Genomic DNA, 27,375 nt, shown 5'->3' with positions numbered 1-27,375 from the left:
TTGTCTCTCTATCCCTGTCCGTGTCTCTCCTAGTCTGTTTCCCCCACTTCTGACCCACCCATCCCACCCCCCGGCTCATCCCCCTCCAATCCCGGCAACAGGTCCTCAGCGCTCGACTCTCTTATTGGTCACTGGGGACCCCCTCCCCGCCTCCGCCCATTCCCCCCCATCCCTCAATCTCCCCCCGCCCCGCACACACCCCCGTGGCCCCTCCATTCACACAAAGTTTGGCTCCGTCGCTGCGGAGGGAGGGGGCGGCCCGGCCCGGCCCAGCTCTGCCCCCGGCCCGGCCCGGCCCTGGCCCCGGCCCCCGGCCCCAGCCCAGCCCTTATCTGATCGACTGGTCTAGTTTAAGAGCCCGGCCCCGCCCGTCACACAGCTCCGCTCCTCTCCTCACCCTCCAGCCCGCCCCGTCAGTCAAGCCTTCAGTACATTCTCTCGGCCACCCGGTCCGAGGTGCCTCCCTCTGCCCAGGACCCAAGGTAAGGGATGCAGCGACCGTGCCCCTGGGGTATCGGGGGTGATGAACAGAAACTGGCGTTTCCAACATGGAATCGTGGAGGGCTTCTCACCCGACCCCAGCCTTTTTCATCCAGCCCTCCGCGGACTTCGGCGTCCCGTTCCTCAGCTTTGCTCTCTATAGAAGTCCCTGTAGGGACCACTGAGAAATAGTGGTCCTCCACCACCTAGGGTTGAGGTGGGGGAATCTCTGGACCCTTATCTCCTTTCTCCCCACCCTACCGTCTCCACAGGAGCTTCAGGCGATCCCAAACTGACTGCACAACTCCTCAGTCCGTGACACAGTGACCCCCAGATGTAGCCCTCACCTACGTGCTCCCTGAATGACAACGGCGGTGCCTCCCTCCTCCTAGAAACACTTAGAAGCCCCTGTCCCGCTCCCCACATAGTACAATTCAAATAGTGACATGCACTCGCGCTGGACCACACACTAGGAGAAACACGGCTCTCTTGTTAGAGAATGAGTTAAACTGATGCCCATCTCTGCCTAGTCCAATTGCTCCATTCCTAGCTTGGGGGCTTTTCCCTAGCATGTGCACCCACTCCCCTGTGACCTCCTCTACTCCAATCCCACCCCTTCCCCTCCCGTCCTCCCAGCTGCTTAGAACTGATCTCCCCACCTGCAACCCGCGACTGCAGGCAGCTGTCTGTGTGAGGGGAGCAGTGGGACCATTTAAAGACTCCAAAAATAGGCGAGGAGAAATGGCCCACCGAAGGAGACAAGGTAGGGGGCAATTTCCACCCCTTCTCCATTATACTCCTCTTTCTTCACCTCCACTCCTTGCCAGGGACTGATCAAAGATCATTTGGGTAACCCCTCGGTGATTGATGAAGATCAGAACCTTCAGGCTGGAGAAGGAGGAGTGAGTTAAGATTGTTCCTAGCCTTTCCTTAGTTGAGTTTCAGCTCAGGTGTGGGCTGGGGAGAGATTGTTCCTCCCAGAAGCGGAGAGAGGAGGGGGATCAGCATAGCATCATGGATGAGGAACCTGAAGGGACTTTATAGATCCTCTAGCCTTATTGTACAGATGAGGAAACTGAAGTGGTGACTTCACCACAGGTGGTAAATAGCGCAGCCAGCATTAGGAGCCCAATTTTACTGAGCTGAGATTCAGGGCCCTTTCCCACATCATATTTCTTCTCTGGGAAGGTATCCTCCTAGGGAAGTCAGAAAGGAACAAATACTCCAGGAGGGGCTGAAGAGATTGTTTCAGAGGGTGGGCTCCAGGTCCAACCAGGATCAGGACTAGCCACAAAAATCTCAACCCCAGGCCCTAGGTATTCTGGATGGTCCAGCAAAAGCAGGTGGCAAAGGATCTTTAAGCACATTCCCAGCCTAACTGTGGTCACCATATTGTATTTTCATTCAGAGGTCAGCACTGATGATCTCTGGATTTAGGTTGGGGGTTAGATAGGGGTGAAGCTCAGGGGACCTGGGAGAAAACAGGTGTCTTGGCTTCCAGCAAGTTCTTCAAAATGATAGTGGGGGGAGGTGTCATGTTGGGAAGAGGGGCCAGGGATGGTCTGCAGAGGCAGTAGGCATAGCCTTGAGTGATGTCAGTTTCTCTTCTCCCATATTCTCTCCCCAGCCCCTTTGGTGGCCAGGGTGGAAGTGGGGGGTGGAAGGGGGGGGGCTCCAGGCCTGTCTGGCCTCCAGAAGCCCCTGCCAACCTGGGCCCTGAAAGAAGCTGCTGTTTTCAGAGTCATCCCTCCTCCTCCACCCCCCCACACCCCTCCCTGAGCAGCCAGTTCGTCTCTGTGGATATCAAATGGCAATGACTACACTAATGGGGAGGGGAGGGAATGGTCCAGATTCCTTATAGTAGCTTTGGCACAAAGCCTGACCCCCCCCACTCCTCACCCTGAGCAAAAGCCACTACTGTTTTGCCATTTATATGCTGCTCTGTTTCCACTCTTTTGAATCCCATCTGCCCCCTTGCTGTGATAGGATTCCACCTGCACCACTGCACATGGTGGCTGTATATTTGGTGTGGAGTGGCAGTGTTATCCTCCTCTGCTCCTCCTCCAATTATCATATACCCTTCTGTATCACCCTGTGCTCATGAAGTCAGTTTTATCATCAACTTGAGTTTAAGAGCTCAGGAGTCAAAGGGAGAGAAGAGGTTGGCAAATTTATTCATTTGTCCAGAATGCCTGTATTACTGGATCTTTTCTACTTGTTCCCTGGGTTCAAAGAATCTAAGATTTGAAGGTCAGGGACACATTAGGTCTCTCTCCCAACCTCTCTCAACTCTGTGCAGTACTGAGATTGATAAACTTGGTGGGGTAGGAAAGGTAATGCAGAGTGACCTGACCAGAGAGGGACCCTCCAGAATCAGGTTGGGAAGATGCCTGGATCTTAGACACAAAGAGAAGCAGGGCAGTGACCCTGTGGCATTGGCTGTGAGGCTGGAAAGGATAGAGCTGGATAGTAGAGCCCCCAAAGCCTGCTGCCAAAGGTTATTTAGGGCAGAAGGAAAAAACCAGCCTTCCGAACCCACTCCTCCCCCGGCCTACATTCTCCTTCTGCCTGATTGGTCCATGGTCCTGCCAAGACAAGGGCAAGTGGTTGAGATGTCAGGGTGAGGTTGAGGCCCTGGACAGAGGAAAGAGAGTGTATAAACCAAGACACAGAGCTAAGATGGGATCACAAGAAGATTGAGGAAGCAGATCCAAGCCCCCAGTAGTGATAGGTCTGTTAGATAGAGAGTAGGAAGATGTGTTCATCTGGGCCTTAGAAGTGAAGGAGAGAGTCCTCCTAAGGTTGGAGCTAGAGTTGACTAAGTTCTCTTGACATCATCTTGTCCTTTCTTCTGTCTCTGGACCAACTCTATAGTCCTTCTCCCAGCTAGCAGGGGGGGAAATCACAGGGAGGGGGCGTGGTTTCTGCATGCTGGAGATACCAACTTTTGCCAGACTTGGCATGGTTCAGGTTGAAGCTCCCCTCCCTTTACCTTTAACTAACCCTCCCCCTGAAGTATCTCTGTCCTAGGATGCCCCCCCCCTTCCTGGCCGCTCCTGGAATCTTTAAAAGGCACAGGGGAAAACACTATAGGGAAAACCTATTCCCATGGATTCCCTGGAGTTCCTCTGGGAGCCTCCATTTTGTGGAGGGATTCAGACCAGCCTGCATTCATTTCCCTCTGGGTGCTAGTCCTGGTCCTGGTCCTGATTTTCTCAAACCATCCTCTCTCCCCACCCAATTCTGCTTTTTAGCTCCCTTTGGGTGTCATCTTACACTTTGTGTGTGTTACAAAGCAAATGCTTAATAAATGGCTGTTCCTTCCTTCCTTTCCTCCCTCCCTTTCTCTCTCTCTTCCTTCCTCCTTTCCTTCCCTCCCTTCCTTCATTTTCTTCCTCCCTTTCTCTCTCTGTCTCTTCCCTCTCTCCCTTCTTCCTTACCTTCCTTTCTCCTTCCCTTCCATCCCTCCCTCCCTCCCTCTTCCTCCTTCCTTCCTTCCTTCCTTCCTTCCTTCCTTCCTTCCTTCCTTCCTTCCTTCCTTCCTTCCTATTCATGTCAAATCTAGAACCCAGGCTGGGAACTGCAGGTGGTAGGGAAAAGGAAGCAAATACTTAATAGAATATCAGATCCAGAAAGGGCCTTAGAGGTAATTTAATACAAGGCCTATATTTTACAGATAGGAAGACTGAGGCCCAGAGAGGTAAAGTGATTTCTTTAGGTTCTTCTCTACGGGTGGGAAATAAGAAGTTATGGGGCAGCTCTATCTGGAAAATAGAAGGCTAGGGGGGTCAGGAAGGCTGAATTGTGGTCTTCAAAGCTCTTAGAGGTTAGTGTATATATAATGCATAATAATAATTATATACATACATACATATATATACACACACATATATGTATGTATGTGTGTATGTGTGTGTGTACATATATATATATATATATATATAAAACCTGAACTTTCCTTTCTCCACTCAAGGCATTAGAGTTAAGAAAATGTGAGGATGAAGCATAAGGAAAAGGCACTGAAATATAAAGCATAGAGAAGAGAAAAGGAGAGGGAAGCTCTGACCGCTTTGACCCAGGTGACCTCTTAGGGGACAAGTCACAACATTTGGCACTGACTCAGAGATAACGGGGTAGATGTGACCATGAAGGACCAACAAGTCTAGAATTATCTTAGAGAATAAAGTTCCACAGTGGTGCCCTAGGCATCCTTTTTCCTCTGGGTTTCAGGGGCCCCTATCTTCTCCAGATTCTCCTCTAATCTCTCTAGATGTTACTTTATCTCCTCTTCCTGACCTCTTGAAGTGGGTTTTACCCTAGACTTACTTCTCAGAGCCTTCTCTCAGGGAGCACAATGTCCTGCACCCAGTGGGTACATAATAAACTTTAATTCAATCACCAATTACTCAGTGAGCACTTCCTGGATGCTAAGTGTAAAGGTCTCATCCCTTGATTCACCACCTTTTTTCCACATTTCTGGTTCCAAATCTCCTCTTGCCCACAGGGCAATGTTGCATGTCCAAAAATTCTTCACCACCACTACCAAACTCCCTTATTCCATCTTCTCCATTTTTGCCAATGACATTAATCTCTGGGCTCACCATAGGATTTTAGGGCTAGAAGAGACCACTAGAATCGTCTAGTTCATTTGACTCACGAGGACTCATTTGACAGATGAGATAGTGCTCAAGAAATTAAGTGACTTTCCCAAGGTCACACAGACAATAAGTAACAGATTCAGGATTCAAAGCCAGGTCCCCTCACTTCATTCCTCTACATTATTTATCATGGAACTTTTGTGTCCTCCCTCTCCTGCCCTCCCCAAAACTTGTCGATCATTCTTCTCCTCCTGAACATGCCTTTCGGTCCTTCTATGCCTTTCCATCTTCATCTAGGCCCACATGCCCATTCTGCTTGGATGGCCTGAAACGGCCTTCACCCAGTCTCTCTCTCTTTATAGCTACTTTATACCCCACACAGAGAATCACCCTCCTCATTCCTCATTTGGATCCTGGTCCTTTCCTATTTAGATCCTCACAGTGACACAATTATCTTATACCCAAGGAAGACGTTCTGATCATAGGTTTTCCACTGAAGGCATCATGATATACAGAAAGAGGGGGAAAAAAGCATTGCATTTGGAGCCAAGAGATCTGGTTCAAATCCTGACTTGTCTACCTTGAGTCGTGGGATCGTAGATTTGGAGCTGGAAAGGACCTTGGTGACCATTTAGTTCAACCTCCTCATTTCACAGATGAAGAAGCTGAAAATCAGAGAAGTTAAATGACTTGCTCAAAGTCATGCAGACATCCAATGCCAAGATTTGAATCAAGGTCATCGGACTCTTCAGAGCCAGTACTCATTCCACTGTCCCATGCTGCCTCAGGGTCTGGTCTAGAGTTTACAATCACAGAATTTTAGAGTTGAAGGAACCTTCCTGAGCATTAGTTCAACCCCCCTCCTTTTAGAGATGAGGTCATCACTTTTTGAGCCTCTATTTCCTGATCTATAAAATGGAACCCCATTTTATGTCTGCCCTCACCTATGTGACAGAGTTATTGTGAAGATCACATGTAGTCACATGTACCTGGTAGAGCTTTGTAAATTGTAAAGTAATGCTGAATGAATAGAAGCTGTTGCTGTGTGCTTGGGACCCTCTTCCCACCTAACTGCCCCTATCTACTAGGATCTCCCCCCATTTAGAGACTTTTCTAGAAAAACAAACTAGACCTTCCCCTTGTTCCCCCATACCTCACCCTCTCCTACCCCTGAGCCTTGACACAGATTCCATCACCACTCCCTCACTCTCTCTAGGTAAGGACCCCCCTTTTCTTCTCTTGGCTGACCTCTGACCTATTTCCTCCCAAACTGTTCCTCACTGGCCTTATCCAGAAAGGCCTCCTAGACTGTTTCCACCAAGTATGTGAGTCTTTATAGCATCCCTCTTCATGGCCCAGCTATCATTCAGGATGTCATATGCACTAATTATGGTATTAATATTTTAAATTATTTATATTGGGTATGTGTCCATTTTCCTCTCTCAGACATGGAGTTAGCTGAGTATAACTTCTTACCTAAGATAATTTCCAAGTGCCCAGCTCAGACAGGGAGTAGATAGGCAGAAAGTTATAGGTTGCAGCTAGGAGCCGAGCCCAGAGTCAGGAATACCTAAGTTCAAATGCAGCCTCAGACACTTATTAGCTGTATGACCCTGGGCAAGTCGTTTAACCCTGTTTACCTCAGTTTCCTCATCTGTAAAATGAACTGGAGAAGGAAATGGCAAACCACTCTAGTATCTTTGCCAAAAAAAAACCCAAATGGGGTCATGGAGAGTCAGACATGACTGAACAACAACATAGGTGGCAGTGTGGAGAAAGGTTCACTGCTCATTATTCATTCATCGAACAAACATTAATTAAACATCTTACTTTGTACAAGACATTATACAAAGCTCTGGAGAAGGTACAAAGCTCCATAAAGTATGGTCTCTACACTCAAGGAATTAATAATTTAGTAGAAGAAGAAGCTATAGTAAATGCATGAAGACCTCGGTTTGAATCCCAGCTCTGCAACTTATTATTTCTATGTCCTTGGGTAAGTCATTTCCCCCTCTCTGGGCCTCAGTTTCTTCATCAGAGGCAAGTAAGTGGTGCATGGGAAAAGTGCTGGACTTCAAGTCAGGAAAACGAGTTTCAATCCTGCCTTAGACACTAGCTGTATGATCTTGGGCAAGTTCATGGCATCTCTTAGCTTCTGTTTTCTTAGCTGTAAAATGGGTTACTTACCTCTTAGGGTTGTTGTAAAGATAAGTGAGAAAACAGGAACCTTAAGCTTCTATGTAAATGTTCACTGTTGCTATTATCTTGAAATGGAGAGGTTAGACTAGATAATCTCCAAGGTCCCTTCACTTCTAAATCCAATGTGTATAAAGTACAATCAGGTTATAGATTTAGAGTGGGGAGGGAGCTCAGAGGTCATCTAGTTCAACCCTTTCATTTTATAGATAAAGACACGAAGGCCCAGAGAAGCCATGTGGGTTAGAGTGATTAGTCCAAGGTCACACAGCTAGTAATAGACTAAAGATTTGTACTAACTCCAAATACAAATTGAGGAAAGAATCACTTCCTGCTAAGCCCAGAAAGTAGGATCAGGCTCCTGGACATCTGAGTGGGTCTTAGATAGGGGAGGAAGCTGGTCCCTCAGAACCTCTGGGGTGAACCTTTCTCTTCTCCCCTCTTGTACCCACACTCCTATACTGTTTTAGTGTGGGGATCTGAATGGGGATCCTGGTGCTTTTGTCATATTGGGTCAAAATGCTGTATGTCCTTGACCAATTCCATTCTGGTTCTAGCCTGACCTTGGAGTTCAAGACTTACTAGGCTGCTGTAGCATAGGGATAGTGGGACACTGAAGTGGGGTCACGTTGGGAAAGGTCCCCTCAGGGGCCCAGAGTTATAAAGTGGTTTTTCTGAAGTCACAGGAGGGTCAATAGGGTTTTCCAGGACACCTCAGGATGATAATTTGGAATGTAATAATAATAACTTACATTTCTCTAATGCTTTGCAGTGTACAAAGTATCCGCAAGTATATTATTGTATTTAATCCTCAAAATAGCCCTGTGAGGTTTGTATCCCAAGTATTATCATTCTCATTTTAAAGCATAGTAAACTGAGGCTCAGAAAGGTTAAATAACATGCCAAAAACCACAAAGCTACTAAGAAGCAGAACTGGAAATTAAGCGGGTTCGTCTTTTGTCTCCCATTCTAATGTTCTTTCCACACTGATCTGAAAAATAGCCAACCTGGTGTTTCTGGCTGGTCTGTCCTCCCACTGATATTCTTCTGTTAATTTCTAAAGCCCCTGCCCTTTCTTGACTTCGTAGTCAGGGTGGTGCCCTGGGCTGGGGTTGATGAGAGGGAGTTTTCGTTACTTGTAACACAACTGCCCACCTGGTTGTCCATCCTGTTTCTATGCCCTGTTTCTATGACTCAGTGCTGTTCCTGGCCCCCCTGCCTGTCACCTTTCCCCAGACAGTTTTCCTTAATTCCATTCCTGGCCTTCAAGCTGTCTCACCCCTAACTGTGCCCTGTCCCATGCCAGCTGTCCCCAGTAACTACCCCCTGGGTTCCCTCCCTGCTTTGTGTCCCAGCGCCTGGGGTCGGGGATGGAGCTGGAGGCGGGGTTGGGGATGAAGGGACTTGTTGAATGGATGAATGGGAACAGGCCTGGACACTGACACTGCTTGCTGCTCACACAGGGTGGTTGTGATGGAGACAGAAAAGGAGAGACAGACACAGAGCATGAGCGCAGACAGGTTGTTCTTCAAGCCCTGATTCCCCCTAGCTTAAAGGTTGGTCTTTCCTCATGAAGCATGTGAGAAGGACCCATTGGGGTGAGGAGTGTGAGAAGGGGGACTTCTGTGGCTGTAGCTGCCTGGCCCCTCCTTTAGGATATCACCCTCAGACCCAGCTCTGGCATTTTTAGTTTCATCTGAAGAACTCTGTTTCTCCAGCTTCCACACCCCCCTTAAAAACAGTCTGGGAAACTAAGGTAGACAGTGAGTGGGCCCAGCCCCTCTCCCTTCCCTCATTCTAGAGACATGCCTGAATGCCATATTTCCAAGCCCATTCCCCCTTGCCCTCACCCCATCCCTAAGGGGTTTCTGTGGCTTTTTTTTTTTCATTTGGAAAATCCTTTCTTGGGTTTTTTTTTTTTTTGGTTTGGAGCATGAATGACAGACTCTCTCAAGGGGTTCAACCCTTTCCTCTTTCTCTTTCCTGTTCAGTGCCTTTAAGAGAGCTCAGAAGGGTCCAAGGCTCTCCATCTCTGTCCTTAGCTCTGACCCAGTCCTCCCCCACTAAGGCCCTGTATTCTCCTCCCTCCGCCAACTCCCCTGCAACCATACACACACACATACCCTCCCAGACTGTGGGACAGGGAGCCAGAGGAGGGGCCAGCCCTGCATACTAATGTAGGGCCCATTGTCAAAGCCGCTTTGTGCCCCAGCTCTCCATTGAGGCGGCTCTGAGGAAGGCACAATGGGGGCTCTGTCCTTGAGTTCCCCCCAAACAGTCACCTGCTTTCAGAGCCTCTCCTCCCCCCCCCAACAGTGTCCGGAGGGGCTGGGGAGAGTGGGGGAGTGGGCTCTGAGCCAGGGGCTTTGGGGGTGGGGTAGAATGGGCAGGGGCAGAATGGGCAGGGGGCATTGCCACCCCTGGGTCAGGCATGAAAGATGGGCAGTTGGCAAGGCCAGACTTCACTGGGCACAGATGCAGGCAAAGCACTGAATTCCCAGTGGGAGTTAGATTGGGGGGTGGCCACTCCTGCTTGGAATGTGGGTCTTATGGGGCTGGAGGAAGGAGACACTTCCAGAGGTGCCCACCTCCATGGCCACAAATACCCAGTGTGGTCTTATAACTATCATTCCTCTATTCTCCCAAACCCCTGAGATAGGATGGAGAAAGACACACCACCCCATGCCCACTTACATTCAGACGTTTATATATGCATACACACACACTGGCACATACTCATACATGCATACACATATCCCCACATATACACAGACACTCATATATGCAGACACACACACACAGACATGCTCATTGAGACACAGCATGGTATAGTGGAAAGACCTCTGAGTGTGGAGTCAGAAGACTGTTTGAATCCTAGTTATGAAACATCTTGGCTGTGTGACCCAGGGCAAATCACTTAACCTCTCTGAGCCTCAGTTTCCCTCTATGTCAAATGGGAATAACAATATTTGCACTACCTACCTCCTGGGGTTGTTGTGAGAAAAGCACTTTTCAAATCTCACAGCAATATAGAAATGTGAGTTCTTATTATATGTGCCTGTTCATACATACATATATATATCTGTAGGTGCACCTATGACCCCTCCTGCACAATGGCATTCACATATCTTGCCATCGTTGATGGCCACACACAAACACAGCCACACATATACTTTGACACCTACTCAAATATACACACATGTCCTATACCTGCCCCCACCTGCCACCCCATCCCAACCATTTTCTTGAGTTTGGAGGCCTTAGCACCCCCTTTCTCCTCCCTGGGCAACTCAGCTCCCCCCATCTCCATGCCCTTGCCGCCCTCTGCTGCTCTGACACAGGTTGTAACAAGTTTGCACTTGTTGTGACCTCGAGAATGTGGCCCTGGGGCTGAGAATGTCCCACTATTCCAGTAGTGGCTTAAATTTTAACCGGAGCACACTCCCTGCGGCTTCTGAGCAATGCACAGCAGCCTCTTCCACGATCCTTCTCCCCCCTTAGAAAGGGCACAGGCCTCCCTCAGCCCCTGAACAGAAAGCCAACTTCCCGCTGTGTGGTCAATGCACCTCTGATCTGTTTCAGTCCCCAAAGCTGTATTTGGGATGAGAAGCCTCTCTCCCTTACCTGCCCCACCAACCTAGAAAGATATGAGAGGAAAGGAGATGCTGGAGGGACACCTATCAGACAACCCTGGCAAGGTCATCTCATCCTTTTGCATGGGCAGATGGAGAGACTTTACAACCTCCCAAGTTGCCCATGCCAGTATCTCAGATGCTTTTAGGCTAGGAAGTCTTCTCATATCCAATCTCAATCCCTTCTGATGCTGGAACTCATATATGTATGCACAGGGCTGGGCTTCACAACCCCTCAAAGATGAAGCATCTGTTGGTATCAAGGTTCTGGTAGTATGCACCCTCAAAGGGCAGGGAGGGAAATCATAGGAGTAGTCCCACCGCAAGATGAGAGTCCAAGGGACTGGAGTGAGATATCAGGAAAGAGATTCTGGCTAGTAGTAGTACCCTCTAAAACACCAATGACAGTTAACACCTAAATTGGAGTTCATTTGCTTGTTTGCATATTTTACATACTGCCAATGTTCCCTGTGTGGCAAAATGTAGAATGTGTGGAAAGCTCCTAGGCCCTGCCCTTTCCCCAGTGTCCTCCAGGCCCTCCCCTTCTCTCCTAATGCCTCAGCCCTTTATCTATCCCTCATTGATTCCTAGCCTCAGTCCCTTTCTCCCTCCCTGCCTTCTCCTGCTGTTTTCTCTCAGGATGGGTCTTCCCCCAAAAGATCTCATCATTCCTCCAGTCCAAGCCCACCCGGGATAGTGAGAAGGTGGTGGTGCTCTTGCTTTCACGGCTTTCAAGGCAAAGGTCTCCCTTGCTTTTGTATTCCAGGATTCTGCTTCTGTAGTTGGGTTTCCTTCTTTCTGACACTCAATATCTGCATCTCCAAATGAGGAATGTGGAGGAAGAGTTTAGGTGGAAACTATCAAAGTGACTTGGAGAGTGGGCTTTCTTTTTGAAGCGGTCTGCAACCTAAGATAGAGACAGAAGTATGATCCCAGATTTGTGTGTTGGACGAGGGGGAGAGGAGGAGTTATAAGGTTATCTGCCAAGGGTTAAACCTGGAAGAATCTGATTAGATAGCAATACATGGGATTTAGGTTAAGACTCAAAGAAAAAAAAATCCTTCCTAATGGTCAGAGGTCACCCAGGCATGGAGGAGATGAGAAATTCTCTTTCCTTCCTTGGAAATGTTAGTGAAGAGCAGATAGGATGATGCCGAGCAAGGGACAGTTGTGTCTGGAAGCTAAGATAAGCTCTCCAGAGATCTGTTGGCTGTGGAATTTTCTGAAACTTTCTGAATTTTCTGACATTTTCAATAAGTCCCACTATGAGATCATTTTGCCCCATTCCCTTCACCCCTGTCATCCACCCTGCCCCCAAATCTAGGTTGAGGTGGAAAGGTAGTAATATTGGACTTCCCCTCTTCTTCAATCCCAGTGTACAGTTGTAATTGTCCTTGCCTACCCTGTTCCACATGCCCCCTAGCTCCATCTGTTTTCACCCTCCCTAGTGTTGGTCCCAATCAAAGACAGATTCTTAACTCTTTCTCTTACCCCATTTACCTGGAATGTGGTAGGGGGAGAACATGAGATGAACCCAACCAGACGTTTTGATAGGCTAGGACAGCACAAGTGGACTCTGCAGGACCTGGGAGGATCCCCAGGGACAGAGGCCTGTGAGAAGAACAGGAAGGGAGAAGTGGCAACTTTGGGGGAAAGGGCAAAGACATTCCTATGATTTTTATGTAAAAAATGAAGCAACTGAGTTGAAAAGTGGTCATTTATTGAGTTATTCCATTAGGTTGAACCAATCTAGGAAAAGTAGTCATGGAATTCCACTTTGGAGCTTTCAGACAGGCCCCTTCTGACCCGGTTTCTTGACAGGAACGATCTAGCCAAGTCAGACAATTTACTGTTCTCTATCTTGTGCTTTGCCACAACCAATCAAGCTGTTGCCCCGCCTTATTTTCCCTTCTCTCCCCCATTTTTGCCTGTGGAAACATTTACCCATCCTTCAAAGTCCACTTATGTATACATCTGGAGGAAAAAAAATATAGAAATTTTGTAATCCCCGGGAACTAAAGGCTGGTCCTTCTCCCTCTCTCACCTTCCCAATCTTTCTCCCTAGGCCTCAGTTTCCCTTTCTATTGATAAAAGGTAAGGTCACATATTTAGAATTGAAAGAAAGCTTTGAGATTGTCTAGTCCAACGTCCTCATTTTACGGTTCAGGAGACTGGAGTTTAGAGGTTAAGTAACTTGCCTGAGGTCACACAAGTACATAAATGGCAGAGGCAGGTTGAACCTGGACCTCTCCTGCCTCTCAGCTGTGGCCAGGAATCTGTATCATGGGACCTCGGGCAGCCAGGGTGGCCATGAGTGCTTCCTAGGGATGCCTGCTGGGTCTGGAGGACATCTTTTGGGTGCAGAGCTCTCTGGCTTTGACCTCCAGGTACTGAAATCTGTTCATTCCCTCAAGTCCTGTCAGAGGTACCTAGGAGTCCTGATCTGGACCTCTTGGCTCCAGCTTTGTGACTTTTTGTTCTTCAGTTTCCCCTGCAGGACTGTGACCCCTCCAGAAACCTGGGCTCCCCGATAACAGAGAGCTCATGAGTGTGTTGGAGAGGAGTCACTAAGAACAGATACAGAGAAAGGGGGAGCCAGGAGGATGGGCTCTAGGAGTAAGTGTTAAATTCAATCTAGGGGGGAGAGAGATTGAAGAGAGACAAAGTTGGAATCCCCAAGTCCTTGAAAGGTTAAGCTGCAGCTGCAACAAGGGGGACTGAGGTCAGACAGAAGGAAGAACTTTCAAACAATGGGGAGTATCAGATCCTAGCATGGGTGATAGAATATGGAGGAAGAGTACATATGGAATGGTTTATTCTCTCATGACCTCTTTTAATAAAGGAGAGATTTTCTTGTTTGAAAGAGGTAAGGCAGGAGGGTGAATGAAATGACCACCATAGGCCTCAGCCAGTTCTAAAACACAATAAAATAAAGTCACTGATCCTACATGTACTTCTACTAGAGTGTGATCCTGCCTGCCCCTCTGCCACACAGACACATGCCATTCCTTAGGATTTTCCTTCAATCTTCTATTCCTCCCATAAAACTCCCCATCAAGGATTTCCAAGCACTTTCCTCTTACTACTTCCTCATACCCTGGAGGGTAGTTACCCTGTAGGCAGGGAAACTGAGGCATAGAGTGAGGAATGAGGGATGAGACACAGGCCTGTGCCCCTGCCCTTCTTCTCTTCTCCCTGCTAGAGGACAGTATGGCCTCATTCTGGGCCCAGGGGACCAGGAGCCCCTGAGGAGCCGGTCCGACAAGCTCAGGCCCCTCTCCGGTTTCCTGGCTCCTCTATAGGGCCATGGCCCAAGATGCTGGTGGCAGATCTGGTGACAGCTCAATAGTTCTTTGGCCTCCATTCCCCTAGGCCTTATCTCCTGGGGCCTGGCCATCTCCATGCCACAGACCAGCATTCAGGGCCTGCCAGCTTCTTGGAGCCGTGAGCCTGGGGAAGGTGAAGGGTGTGTGCCCTGACTGGGGATGGTGGTGACAAAAATTGGGAAGTTCAGCTCCACTTAGCATATTAATAGCTAAAAAATATAACCCTCCAATGACCCCCATGACATTTGCAGGAGCCCCTCTTGCTAGGGGAGGAGGCACCCAGGGAAGTGAGGGAGAGGTAAAAGTAGATTGGAGATCCCTGACCTCATCAGTTTTTGTTCATCTAAGAACAATATACCCTGGTCTCCTAGCCCCCTGCCCACTGGCCCCTTCTTGGGCTTGGAGATTGGTGAGTCGGGGGCAGAGAAAGAAGGCATTGATGTAACCTTGAGTTTCTTGAGAGAATCTGGAAATTAGATAAGGTGCTGTTTTGGGGGAGGGTTCAGGAAAGGAAAAGAGTCATGCCTGGGGCAAATGACAGTTCAAACAGCACTTATGGTGAAAGCCCCCCACCCCTCACCCCCCACCCCACCAAGAGCCAGAAAACCCTGCCCTCTGGTGGTGGGCCATTGCTTCTCCAGCAAGGAGTTCTAGTGCATGGAGATCAAGGTGTCTTCCTCCTGCTCCATGCTCCAGGCCAGGCTCTCAGATCTGGGGAGAAGGAGGTTGGGGGCAAATCTCTGCAAGGGAGCTAAAACAGAAAGCAAAGCCATTAGATAAGGCTTTTAGATAGAGGGCTGGACCTGGAATCAGGAAGACTTGAGTTCAAATTGGCGTTAGACATTTCCTAGCTACTGACAGAATCTGAGCAAGTCACTTAACCTCTGGCTACCTTAGTTTCCTCATCTGTAAAATGGAGATAATAACAGCAACTACCTGCCTAGTGCTGTTGTGGAGGTAATATTTGCAAAGTGCTTTCTAAACCTTAAAGCAGCATTTAAATGGTAGTTATTATATTCCCTGCCCTCTGTATAGGAAGCCTTCTCTCGCCATTGGTATTCTCTAACCACTTCCATTGAAGCCTAGTTCATGTGGCTCTCCCTATGAAGAACCTCTGAAACACAGAGAGGGATATGCTTAAGCTTAGAGAAGACTTGTTATATATCAGAGTAAGGTTGAGAAGAGGAGGTCATCCTTTCTATTCCCTTGTCTCAACCTTACCCAGCCCAGACTCCTCCAGGAAAAGGACGCTATAATCTCCCTTTATCCAATCCAATTCAATTCAACAAGCCCTTAAGTACCCACTACTCTTAGGTCCTTCATACTGTCTGTTGGGTAGTTACTCCAATGACTAACTTCAGTCTCTTCTGTTTTGGATTACTCTTATTTCCTCTGACTCCTCAATGAGAGGGATTGGGAAGATGGCAGGTGGGAAGCAATGGAATACCATCCTCTGGGTTGCACTTGACTTCAGCCCTTTCTTTGATGTGAATGACTGATGGGGCTCAAGGTTAAGGAGTTTTTGTTTCTAACTCTTCCTCCTGGGCAGCAGCGGCAGCTGAGTCCTCAACTGCCTCCTCGGTTGCCCTTAAAGCCCAGTTCCACAAAAAGAACCCCAGCTGTTGCTGGGACACCTAGCACTGCCGCCCTAGTAGAGGACAGATTCCTTGGTGTGGTCCTCGCTGTGGCCTGGTGATCCTGGAGGGTGGGAGTGCCTAGAACCAGTATCCATCTGCTGAGTGCCCCAGGGAGCCTGCCCTCCTGGTGCCCTCAATTTACAAACTGGGAGAGGGAAGCCCTGGAGTGCCAACCTCCGGACAACTCTCTGCAGGAACATTGTGCCCTCTTTCCAGAGGACAGAGGGCATGGCCTAAAAATTGGGAATTACTGGGCTTGGCGGGGTGGGGGGGGAAGAGGGAGCGGCCAAGATCAGCCCATCAGACAGAGGAGCTGGATGGTTAGAGAAGGGCTTCTAATATGGTCCCATCTCTCCTTCCCTTCTTCCCCTAACCGGAAAGCACATGGGGGAACTTAGGGGCCAGGCAGAGGTCTCTGGCTCCCAGGAAACACTTTGAAGCCTTTTCTCTCTTTTTTGTTCAGGCAATGAAAACTTTCCAAACATTGACACAAGGGAAGAAAAGCCTATTCTTCTGCCATGGGCCCAGGGCCTGTGTGCCAGGCTGAGGCCAAGGGATGGGAGGGAAAAGGAAGAAGGGCAGAGGATGGGATAGAGGCAATTTTGACACAGCCAGAAATGAGCATGAACACACACACATACACATAGCCCTCATCCTGCCTCCTCCACCCTCCCCTCCAAGTTTTGTTATTCATATGATTCCATTTTTACTTCTCTATCTTTCTAGAAATTAATGAAAAATAAAGCTGCCTCAAGAGAATAAATCCCAAATCCAACCACATTTCTTCCCCAAAGGCTAACCTAACCCACAATGCTTTCTTCTTTGTCCCTCCCTCCACTTCTCTTTCTTCATCTCCTCTTGTCTCTCCATTCCCCCCTTCCCAAACATGGATGTCTTTGCAAGATCCTGCTCCACTGTACTTAATCTACTTTGGGAGCCTTTCAGGCCAGACTGCTGTGTGAGTTGAAGTTGGTAATCCATTAAAGATATAAAGCCAAGCCTGGCAAGATGAGATTGTGGAATGATTTCCCATTTCCTGGATGGCAAAACAAATAGGAATGGGATAAAATTGCACCAGACAGAATAGCCTCCCTGACCACTGCTCTGGTCAGCCTACCCCTGGAGCAGTGGGGACATTTCTGAAAGGAAAATCTCTAGTTAGTTCAGAGCAGTGACCAGGATGATGGGAAGACTGGAGAGCATACCATTTCTAAAATCTAGATGAGGGGACAGATTTGTTCTGAGTGGCTCCAGAGGAAATAAATAGGAGGAAGGGGTAGAAGTTGAAGAGAGGCAGATTTTAGCTCAAAATAGGGGGAAACTTTCATAATTAGAGATTTCCAAAAGCGGAATGGACACTGCCATTCAGTTTTTCCAAAATTTTCTGAAATGATATCTTTCTTATAGAGACTTTGCAGGGCTAGTGGACAGAGAGCTGGCCCCAAAGTCAGAAAGACCCAAATTCAAGTCCAACCTCTGACACATACTGACTTTGTGACTCTGGCAGGCCATTTAACCTTTCAGTGCCCAGTGAATTTTCTAAAACCCTAAGTGCTGAACAACTGTCAACCTGCATTGCTAGAGGGAGTTAGTTTCCTCATCATGAATCCCCTTCACCAAAGAAATCACAGATATAAACAAAAATATATTATTATTACCTGACATCTATATAGTGCATTATGGTTTACAAAGAGCTTTATATAGATTACCTCCTGTGATCCTCACAACCATGAACATACATACACATATATATGAATATATATGTATATGAATGAGAGAGGAAGGGAAGGAGGGGAAAGAGTGTGTGGGGTATGTGTGTGTGTGTGAGAGAGAGAGAGAGAGACAGAGACAGATAAAGACAGAGAGAAGAGAGAGGGAGGGAGGGAAAGGGAGACAGAGAGAGAGACAAAGAGACAGAGACAGACAGACACACACAGAGGAGAGACAGAGAGAGACAGAGAGACAGACAGAGACAGAGAGATAGAGAGAGAAAGTTATTATGTAAGTTCTTTTAGGACAAGGAACATTTCATTTTTATTATTGTTTCCCCAGTGCCTAACATATTCCTGTCATATAGTAGGTACTTAATAAATGTTTGCTGAATTGAACTGAGGTGGGATTTAAATTCAGGTGTTCCTGACTCCAAATCCAACACAAGAAACTGGGGAGCCCCATGCGGAGAGGGAGGGGAAGACAGAGACAAAGGAGGAGAGAGACAAAGAAGAACAAGAAAGTAGGAAAAGGAGAAAACATACCCAAGGAGATGACAGGATGGATGAGAAACAAAAGACACAGCACAAAAATCAGAAAATAAGGGGGTGGGGAGGAGTGGATCTGTAGAAGAAAGAGAGGCTGAAAAACCAGTAGAAGAAAGCTTGAGAACAGTGAGCACAGGAAACAAAAAAGAATGCTGTCACCTCTAATTACCCTCATGTCATTCATCCAGGGCATTATCCCTGAGTAAAGTCTTCCTAACAACCTGGCTCCCACCGGCCTCCCAGCATGCTTTGATCAAGACCTCCCCTGGTTGTCAGTCAGGGTGGGAAGAAGAGGGTACCTAATTTTAATAGGAGCTTCAACAAAATAGCATTAAGAAGGAAAATCCATTGCTAAAAAAAAAATGTGATAAATGCATGCTGTGGCTGGCTTGTTTAGCTATTTAGAGCACCAAGCTTACAAAGTCTTGATCTTGGTTTGATTACCCTGTGGATTAGCTGAGGGTGTGGAAGTGTGTGGAATTGGTTCACAGGGACAGATTGCTTCCTTAATTCTGTCCATTCACTTTTAGAGGCCCCATGGTTAGTGAAAAAGAGTCAGGAAAACTAGGTGCAAATCATGATTTCAAAACTTATGATATCCAATAGGTTAGCTCCTGGAAGACTGGGACTGATTTGATTTTTGTCTTTGCAGAAAGATACTTAAACCATGTTTATTGCATTGACTTGGATAACTGTGTGACAACAGTATAGTTATTTTACCCTTCTGGCCCTCAGTTTCCTTGTCTATAAAATGAAGACAAAAATGGCTTTGAAAATTTTCTAACTGAATAACCAATGGGGAAAAAAATCCCTTTACCACTTTGAGACAGAGCATTATAGATTAAGATATCTGGGTAAGTTAGACAACTCCCTAGTATAGTTAAGGGTGTTCCTGCCAACACTCAGTGAGGAATTTGGGGATAAGTGTTACAGTTAAGACTTGCTGTTTCATTCTACCCCATATGAAGGAAAGGGGGCAAGAAGTAGTGAGACGCACCTATGCAGAATCTGGGTATGACCACCCACTGTACCCTGGGACAAGAGTCAGCTGCCCTACATTCAAATCCCAAGCTCTTTTGTTTCCTTCCTGTGTGACCTTGGCCTAATTCTTTCATCTTCTTGGGCCTCACTGCTCTTTTCTGTACAACAAGGGAAGTTAGAATCTATGACATCTGAAGTACCTTTCAGTTCTAAATCTATGTGATCTCTGTGCTCCCTTCCCAGGTCTAAAATCCTGGGATTCTGATTGTGATCTCTCTTGGCCTTCTCAGAGCTGAACTTTGGTGTGATTTCTGGAGAGTAGAACAACATCACCCTCTGGTGGTAGAAGTGGGAGCAAAGTGGGGAGATAGTCCCCCGTGTTGTTAGAGCTTTGGCCTGCCTGCTTTCCCACATGTGCCCAGTTTGGAGGTGGAGGGGATGAGAGGGAGATCCTTTCGCTGCCACTCCTGGCCCTGGCTCTCCATGGGGAGCCAAGTCACTTGGGTGTGGGAGGTGGCAGACACAACAGCTGGGGGCATCAGATAACAGATGAAGGAGGCAGATAAAACAGCTGGCACCAGCAGATACAACAACTGGAGGTGGCAGACACAACAGGCGGAGGTGGCAAACAGGCCAGCTAGAAGCCAAAGGCCCTAGCGCCCATGAGGATGGAGCTGAGTGAGATGGCCTACTGAGGTTGTGTTTGTCCTGGTTTTTTCTAGGGTCACTACAAATGCAGCAGAGATATTTCCCACTGAAAGCTTGAGACCAATGAGAAAAACCCTCCTAGGAAATTCTGACATAATTGTTATTACTTTGATTATGTTCCTGAAGGAATCACCCCTATTCCCACTTTAAAATTTTTTCAAACAAGGGAAGGCAAAGGCAGCAGCAATCTAGACCCCTGCATGGTCTGAAGGTCTTAGTGGCCTGTCTTCCTGGCAGTGTTAGGCCTTTATGGAGCTCATTTATCCCCTGCTCCTCAAGATGAAATTACCTCCTCAGAGCAGGTCCAGGACATCCCCAGGAGGCCAGACCCCTAGGCACTAATGATTCTTTACCCTTGGAAAAGTACAAGTTACTCCACAGGTAGGCAGGGGTGCTAGATGTCCAGTCTAGAGGAGGCAGTCTCCTATTTCAATGCTTTGTTTGATTTTCTACTCACAGGATGCACAGAAGTCCTGAATTTAAGTCTGGTCAGACACCACCAACGATTAGCACTCAGTCCCTCTTCTACCTTCCTTCCTGGGCCAGAACAGTTCTCTAATTTGAAATTTGCCCAGGGGCCCCTTAAGAAAATGGGCCACCACCTTCAGGAGAGCTCCTTCCTTCACCGGTCCATATCTTTACCTGTGACACACAGCGTCCCTTAGGCATGAGATTAACCACCAAGTGTTGGGGACAAGGGGAAGAGAGGAGAGGGAGATCAGCTTTGGAGATGTTGTGGTGTAGTTGACTAAGTGCTGGACTTTGAGTCAGGAGAGACTTGGGTTTAAATGCCACCTCTAAGCCTCAGTTTCCTCAACTGTCAAAGAGGAATAACAAAATCTGCAGTGCCTGCCTCACAGGGTTTTTGTAAAGATGAAGTGACATAATCTACAAAAAGGTACAGGGACAAGGCCTGTGATTGTGCTGATATGTAGGGAACTCCTGGATGAAAAACTCCTTATACCAATGCAGGTCAGTACCTTCGATGCAATTTATAGCCTTTTAAAACTGTCTACAGCACTGAGAAATTAAGTGACTTGTCCAGGATCACACATCCAGCATGAATTAGAGGTGGACCTTAAAGCACCATATAAAAGTCAGCTATTATGGTTTTTGAGGTAGCTAAAGATCTCTGTGTCTTCACTGGGTTTTAGGAATGGGGATAATCATAGTCACAGATTGAAAGCTGGAAGGGATCTTAGAGACATCTCCATTTGACAGGTAAGGAGACTGAGGCCCAGAGAGGTTGCAATTTGCCCTAAGTCATTCTAGGAGTAGCAGGGGCTGAATTCAAGCCCAGTTGCTCTACACTGTGGCAGTGGGCAAGCCTGCAGATGATCTCATAGGATTGCCTTTCCTGTTCATGACATACACCAGTATGAGCAGAATCCTACCTTAGAATGAGAAGGCTCCAGAGAATTCCTTATGGGGCCTAATGGAGATTGGGGCTATTTAGGAGCAGCGGATCCTGTTTCAGTCTCTCCTCACCCCCATCTCAGGGGATCATGGGATGAGACTGGTCAAATATGAGGCCAGGTTGATGGTAACTTCATCCTCAGAAAAGTACAGAATTTTCAGAGACCCTGTAGGGGTGACTGCCAGAGGATGGCCAAGGTATTGTATAAACCTCTGCCATGCTGTCTTCCTCTCCAGATGACTTCAGTTGCAAAGGTGTACTACAGCCAGACCACCCAGACAGAGAGCCGGCCCCTGATGGGCCCGGGGCTGCGCCGCCGGCGGGTCCTGACCAAGGATGGCCGCAGCAACATCCGTATGGAACACATTGCTGACAAGCGCTTCCTCTACCTCAAGGACCTATGGACCACCTTCATTGACATGCAGTGGCGCTACAAGCTGTTATTATTCTCTGCCACCTTTGCAGGCACCTGGTTTCTGTTTGGTGTGGTGTGGTATCTGGTGGCTGTGGCCCATGGAGACCTCCTGGAGCTAGGGCCTCCTGCTAACCACACACCCTGTGTGGTGCAGGTACACACGTAACAGGTGCCTTCCTCTTCTCCCTCGAGTCACAGACCACCATTGGCTACGGATTCCGTTATATTAGTGAAGAGTGTCCACTGGCCATTGTCCTCCTCATTGCCCAGCTGGTGCTCACCACCATCCTGGAGATCTTTATCACAGGCACTTTCCTGGCTAAAATTGCCCGGCCCAAGAAGAGGGCCGAAACCATCCGCTTCAGCCAGCATGCTGTGGTGGCCACCCACGATGGCAAACCCTGCCTCATGATCCGTGTTGCCAACATGCGCAAAAGCCTCCTCATTGGCTGCCAGGTGACAGGTAAGCTGCTCCAGACCCATTTAACCAAGGAAGGGGAGAGCATCCGGCTCAATCAAGTCAATGTGGCCTTCCAGGTGGATACAGCCTCTGACAGCCCATTCCTCATCCTACCCCTTACTTTCTACCATGTGGTGGATGAATCCAGCCCTCTGCGTGACCTGCCCCTGCGAAGTGGTGAGGGGGACTTTGAGTTGGTTCTCATCCTCAGTGGGACAGTGGAATCCACCAGTGCCACCTGCCAAGTGCGTACATCCTACTTGCCAGAGGAGATCCTCTGGGGCTATGAATTCACACCTGCCATCTCACTCTCTGCTAGTGGCAAGTATGTGGCTGACTTCAGCCTCTTTGACCAGGTCGTGAAAGTGAGCCCTCCTGGCAGCCTCCGAGATACCACTGTCCGTTATGGGGACCCTGAAAAGCTCAAGCTAGAGGAGTCATTCCGGGAACAGGAAGGGAAGGAGGGCAGTGCCCTCAGTGTACGAATCAGCAATGTTTGACTGCTTTGACTCCCACTTCCCTCACCCCTTCTGGCCAGAGGAGATATTCTCTGGTTCAACCCTACCCCCTGACTCATGCCTGTTCTCTCTCTCCCAGCTCCCAAGTGGGGTGTCCTACCCAGGCTCATTGGAGAGAGCCCCAGGATCACCCTTCTCCTAATCCCATCTCCCTCCACCCAGTGGCCTGTAATTTGCCTAGGCCAGCCTGAGGGAACAGTCCCCCTTTAGACTGAGCCCCACCCTCAAGCCAAGGTTTGGGGTATTTGGGACAGAGTAGATTGAGCTGCGGAGGCTTAGAAAATCCCAGCCATTACTGGAGACTCCATAAGAGAACTGTGCAGTTGGATGGATGGATGGACTGTGCTCCATTTATGAAACTTGGTGCCTTGAGGATGGAGGATTTTCCTTTTCTCCCTTCCCACCTAGCTAGTTCCCTGAGCCCGACTCTCTCTGCTGGTCACTCTGGGGACTACAACTCTTAGATATTGCTGATGCTGGGACCTGGCAATAGATAAAGCATAAACCTGTCATAGTATCTTTGCTATACCCCAACAGAGTATACTACTTCTTCCTCTGATGAGACTGATCCCCCTTCTGGCCCAAACCTTCTGGCTTGATCACCACCATTTGCCCCTTTACAATTCCCCAGGTGGACCCTCTCCCTAGGTCCAAGATCTGACTCGTCTCTCCTTTGATGCCTTTATCCCCAGAGATTGGGACTGATCATAATAAATGACCACAACATTTAGTAATACCACAATCACACACTTACAGAGTTTAAAATTCTTCAAACTGGGGATCACTATATTGTCCAGATTCCAGGCGCTTCTCTCCCTAGGCTACTCTGTGAGAGGTTGGACCCTGGCAACTGCATTCTCCAAGGAAGGGTTCAGATGTCTGAACCCTCAGGAAAGGGTCTAAGATGACGTTTCAGTCAGAAGCTGTACCTAGGTACCGCTCCCTTCTCACCAGCTTGTTCAATTCCCTTTTCCCTTCCCATATTGGCTCTGTTTCACAAGGTGAATGGGAAGTGAAGAGAAGGACTTTTCTTTATTCTTTGCTACACTGAAGACCAGATCTCAGGGCCCAGAAGCTCTAGTGAAATTGAATCAATCTCACCAAGTGGGAATTTTTCCATATGCCAGGCCTTTGGGTAAAGCTTCTTGGATGTGCCTTCAAGGAACTGGTGATGTACTGTTGAGGACCAGACAGAAAGCAAGATCTATGGTTGGAAGTCACTATTGCCACTCTTGTTTACCCTGGACACCTCTGAAAAGCACAAGTTACTTCCCAGGCCACTGGATAAATACCTGAATGCTCTCAGAAAGAAGAATATGACATTCCTAGGGCCTAAAGGAAGAGGATCCACCCTGTCCCAATGCTATTGTTCCCCCAAAACTCAGTCCCAGATGCTTAGTGGGCAAGTATTCTCAAAGGAACAAGACAGCCCACCCAAGGAAGACAGTGTGATGCAGCAGGAAGCATGCTGGATTTGGAGTTAGAGGACCTGAGTTCAAATCCTGGTTCTGCCATTTACTACCTGTGTGACCTAGAGCAAATCACTTAAACTCTCTGGGTCTCAGTTCCTTCATCTGCAAATTAGGTGGCCTAACTGACCTCTAAGGTCTCTTCTGGCGCCAAATCTATGATCCATTGCCTGGCAGGGACCAGGTTGGAGAGCCTGAAGAAAGCCTCTATATCCATAGAGGTTAGCCCCACTGGCAGGTACCAGGGACATGTTTTGCAGGGTTCTTGTGGAGTGTCATTAAATGAGGCAGCTGAGAGAAAACCCTGTCTCTACATCAAGAGACAGTAGGCTACAGAAGAAGCAACTATCTGGTGGTTTATATAAACTGATGCCCAGCTAATCACATTCCAACCTATAATTTTACAAAAAAATGTGTTGTATGTGTATGTGCATCCTGTAGCCTTGTAGACAGGCTCATAATATCTCTAGGCGGGCCTCAGGATCACAAGCTGACCACATCTGCATAAGCTCCACCCATGAAGAGCCTTTTGGACTTGGCTAATCCTAACTAATAAGTGGAGACTGATACCACCTCTCCATCAATCTCTGCCTACAACAGACCCCACTAGAGGCCCCTGGCCTAGGTGGAGTTTAGACAGAGTTGAAGCTTGCAGATACTTGAAAGGCTTCCACAGGAAACAGAAGCAGAGGGCCATCTGCTGGATTTTCCTTTCTTAAAAATCAGACTTTCCTGATTTCTTCTGTATGTGTCTATATACAGAAAGGGGACACATACACACTGACATATAATGTCCATATCTATGTGTTATTCCTAATCAGTCCCCATCCATCTGGTTTCTTCTGCACATAGCTGCCACCCCCTTACGTGAGTCATTCTTCCTCTCTCCCTCCAGTCCCTTAGTCTTAATTCCTCAAACCTCCCAACTTGTTGGACAGTAAGCAAACTTGAGAAATTGCTTAGAGCCCAATTCACTGGTTTCCCTCCGTGGCCCTTTCCCCATTTGCCTCCCATCCCCAGCTCCAGGATTCCTTGTAAGTTGCACTTTATTTGGCATGTTTTCCTTCGGTCTGCTCTGGCACTCACCCCACCCACCCACATGTCAGGGATCCCACTCTCCTATCAAACCCTGAATGCCTTCAACAGAGGGCAGTCTCTGTCCCCAGCTGAATCTTATTTCTCTTCTAAACTGTGAGATATGCCTCCAGATATGGACAGTTCTTAAGGAAATGGATCACATCTCCATGGACCATCATCTGGGAATACAGGGAAAAAGGGAGAGAGAGAGTTATGGGTGCAGATGGGGGAGGCTTCAGAGGATGGTCTGGTAATTCCTGCAAGTGGTGGGTCCTTGAGGTGGCTGGGGTGAGAAGATGGAAAAAGGTGGTGGTACTGAGAGAATCCACTGAAACCACAAAACTTTTATGCCTTATCATTCACCTCCTTACAACACTAGACACCTTAGATAAGGTGTAGGTGGGGTTTGGGGGGGAAAGGTCACATGACATGTATAGAAGGTTTACCTATGGAAGAGAGATAGAAAAAATAATATATACTATATATGCATATCTATGTAAATATGTGTACAGAAAAGTGCACAGAGAGCTTACACTGAGGGGCAGGACACCTTACCCTCATGAAGGGTGGGGTCAGGGGAGGGATGGGTAGGACGCCCCGGACTCCCTGTCTCATGATGGTCACTGGTTCTGGTCATAGTCTAGAGTTGGAGGATTGGCTCTGAGGTCACTGGAGATTGAGAAAGGGTAGAAAGGGCTGATCTTGTTGGAAATAGAGGCATCTATTGTGAGCTTGTGATATTCAGAAGACTAATCATTCCCCACAGTCCAGTGCTGCTGCTAGGGCTTGAAGGGGGCCTACTGGTAGGTAGAGGAAGAAGCAGAGAAAGTAAGAAAGGAGAGCCCTTGGGGAAGAAGCTTTCTGGGTTCTTACTCTTACTGTAGAGGCTAAGTCTGGTGGAAAACTTCTTAGCTCTGTTTCTGAATCCTAGCAGTTGGTTCCTAGCCCACATACACTTTTTTTTTTAATAGTCCAATTCAACTTATCCCTATCAGTAGTCCTTATTCTTTTCTATTAACAGAGGTGATGGCAACCATAGCCTGAGCTGTTAGGGGTAATGACTATCATCACTGGCCTCCCTATCATATAAGCTGGAGGTGGGGGCAGGGGAGCTGGGGTAGGAGGATTCTGCCTTGCCCTTCTGGCTCCCTCATCTCAACCCTCCAATGCAGGGTTGGTGGGCTTCTACTTCCAATGGTACTTCTAAGATAGATGCTTAGGGATCTATCTAAATGCTGGCTGAAAGCAGCACTTAGGAGGAGGATGTCTCTAAAGGCAGGTAGACCCCAATCCTGTCATAAGTGACAATGGGTTGTTTCTGTATAACTAGAAGAGGGTAGGATTGCTCTGGGGGATGGCCAGCTGTATCTTCCACACTACAGTTAGTCCCTCAGTGTCTCTCAAATCTAATGAGACTGCCTGGGAATTTCTTACGTGGCCTGAAGGAAAGGAAGAGGCTACCTACAACTCCCCCACACTGCATGGCAGGAATACTATTCCCTTCCCCAGGCTGCTACCCTAGTCCTTCTCCCTCACTTGGCTTATCTCGTTTGTTTTTAAAGTAACATGCTGCTGCCTTCACTGTAAAGCTAGCTTGGGCCTCTGGCCCAATAATGGTCCATTCTACTGAACCAGAAGTATCTAGGAAAAGGTGTTTCCATTCATTGCGCTAAAAACTAAACCAGGTCAGATTTATCCAGGAAAAAGATGCTTGAGTATTTTTTTTTCTGTACAGAATAAGCTACTAAATAAAATATTTCCTCACCATGATTTGTATCCAGGCTGTTCTTAGAAAATAAAATGAGCCTCTTAGCAATAATAAAAAATTATTAGTGGGGGAAGTTGGGGGAGGGCAGGAAATAGAGAGGCCTGGGGGAAGTTAGGGTTTGACCAGATGAATAAACACTAGTGATTTTCTGGTTTTTTGGTCTGATACTCCTTTCCCCTTTCATCTCCCCTAAGACTTCGGCCAAAGCCACTCATACTTCTGCCAACCCTTCCTACTTTTAACCCGTTCAACAACCTCTCAAGATGCCCCATATGAGTTGGGTGGCGAAAAGGGGAGGTCACTGGTTTTCTAGAAAGGATAAAAGAAGTAATTCCTATGCCCTTTGAAGTCCTATCTGGCATCACGCTCCCAAAGGTCATTTCACCTTTGATACTAGACACTCTTCTTTTTTTTTTGTTAGGCAACTGGGGTTAA

General features: G+C 47.8%; 1 protein-coding gene across 1 annotated transcript; it reads left to right on the top strand.

Annotated features, from left to right (window-relative positions):
• Positions 1-228: 228 nt before the first annotated feature.
• Positions 229-26,942, top strand: KCNJ10 (potassium inwardly rectifying channel subfamily J member 10). Its single transcript, XM_020979560.2, is given in 3 exon segments — positions 229-482; positions 21,470-21,809; positions 21,812-26,942. Coding segments are annotated over 2 exon segments (1,137 nt in total). The 5' UTR covers positions 229-482; the 3' UTR covers positions 22,609-26,942.
• Positions 26,943-27,375: the final 433 nt, after the last annotated feature.

Source organism: Phascolarctos cinereus, unplaced genomic scaffold (assembly GCF_003287225.1).
Source record: "Phascolarctos cinereus isolate Bilbo 61053 unplaced genomic scaffold, phaCin_HiC Scaffold_5;HRSCAF=322, whole genome shotgun sequence".
Classification (NCBI taxonomy): Eukaryota; Metazoa; Chordata; class Mammalia; order Diprotodontia; family Phascolarctidae; genus Phascolarctos; species Phascolarctos cinereus.
The sequence above is the reverse complement of the archived record's forward strand: the minus strand, read 5'-3'. Positions and strand labels throughout refer to the sequence as shown.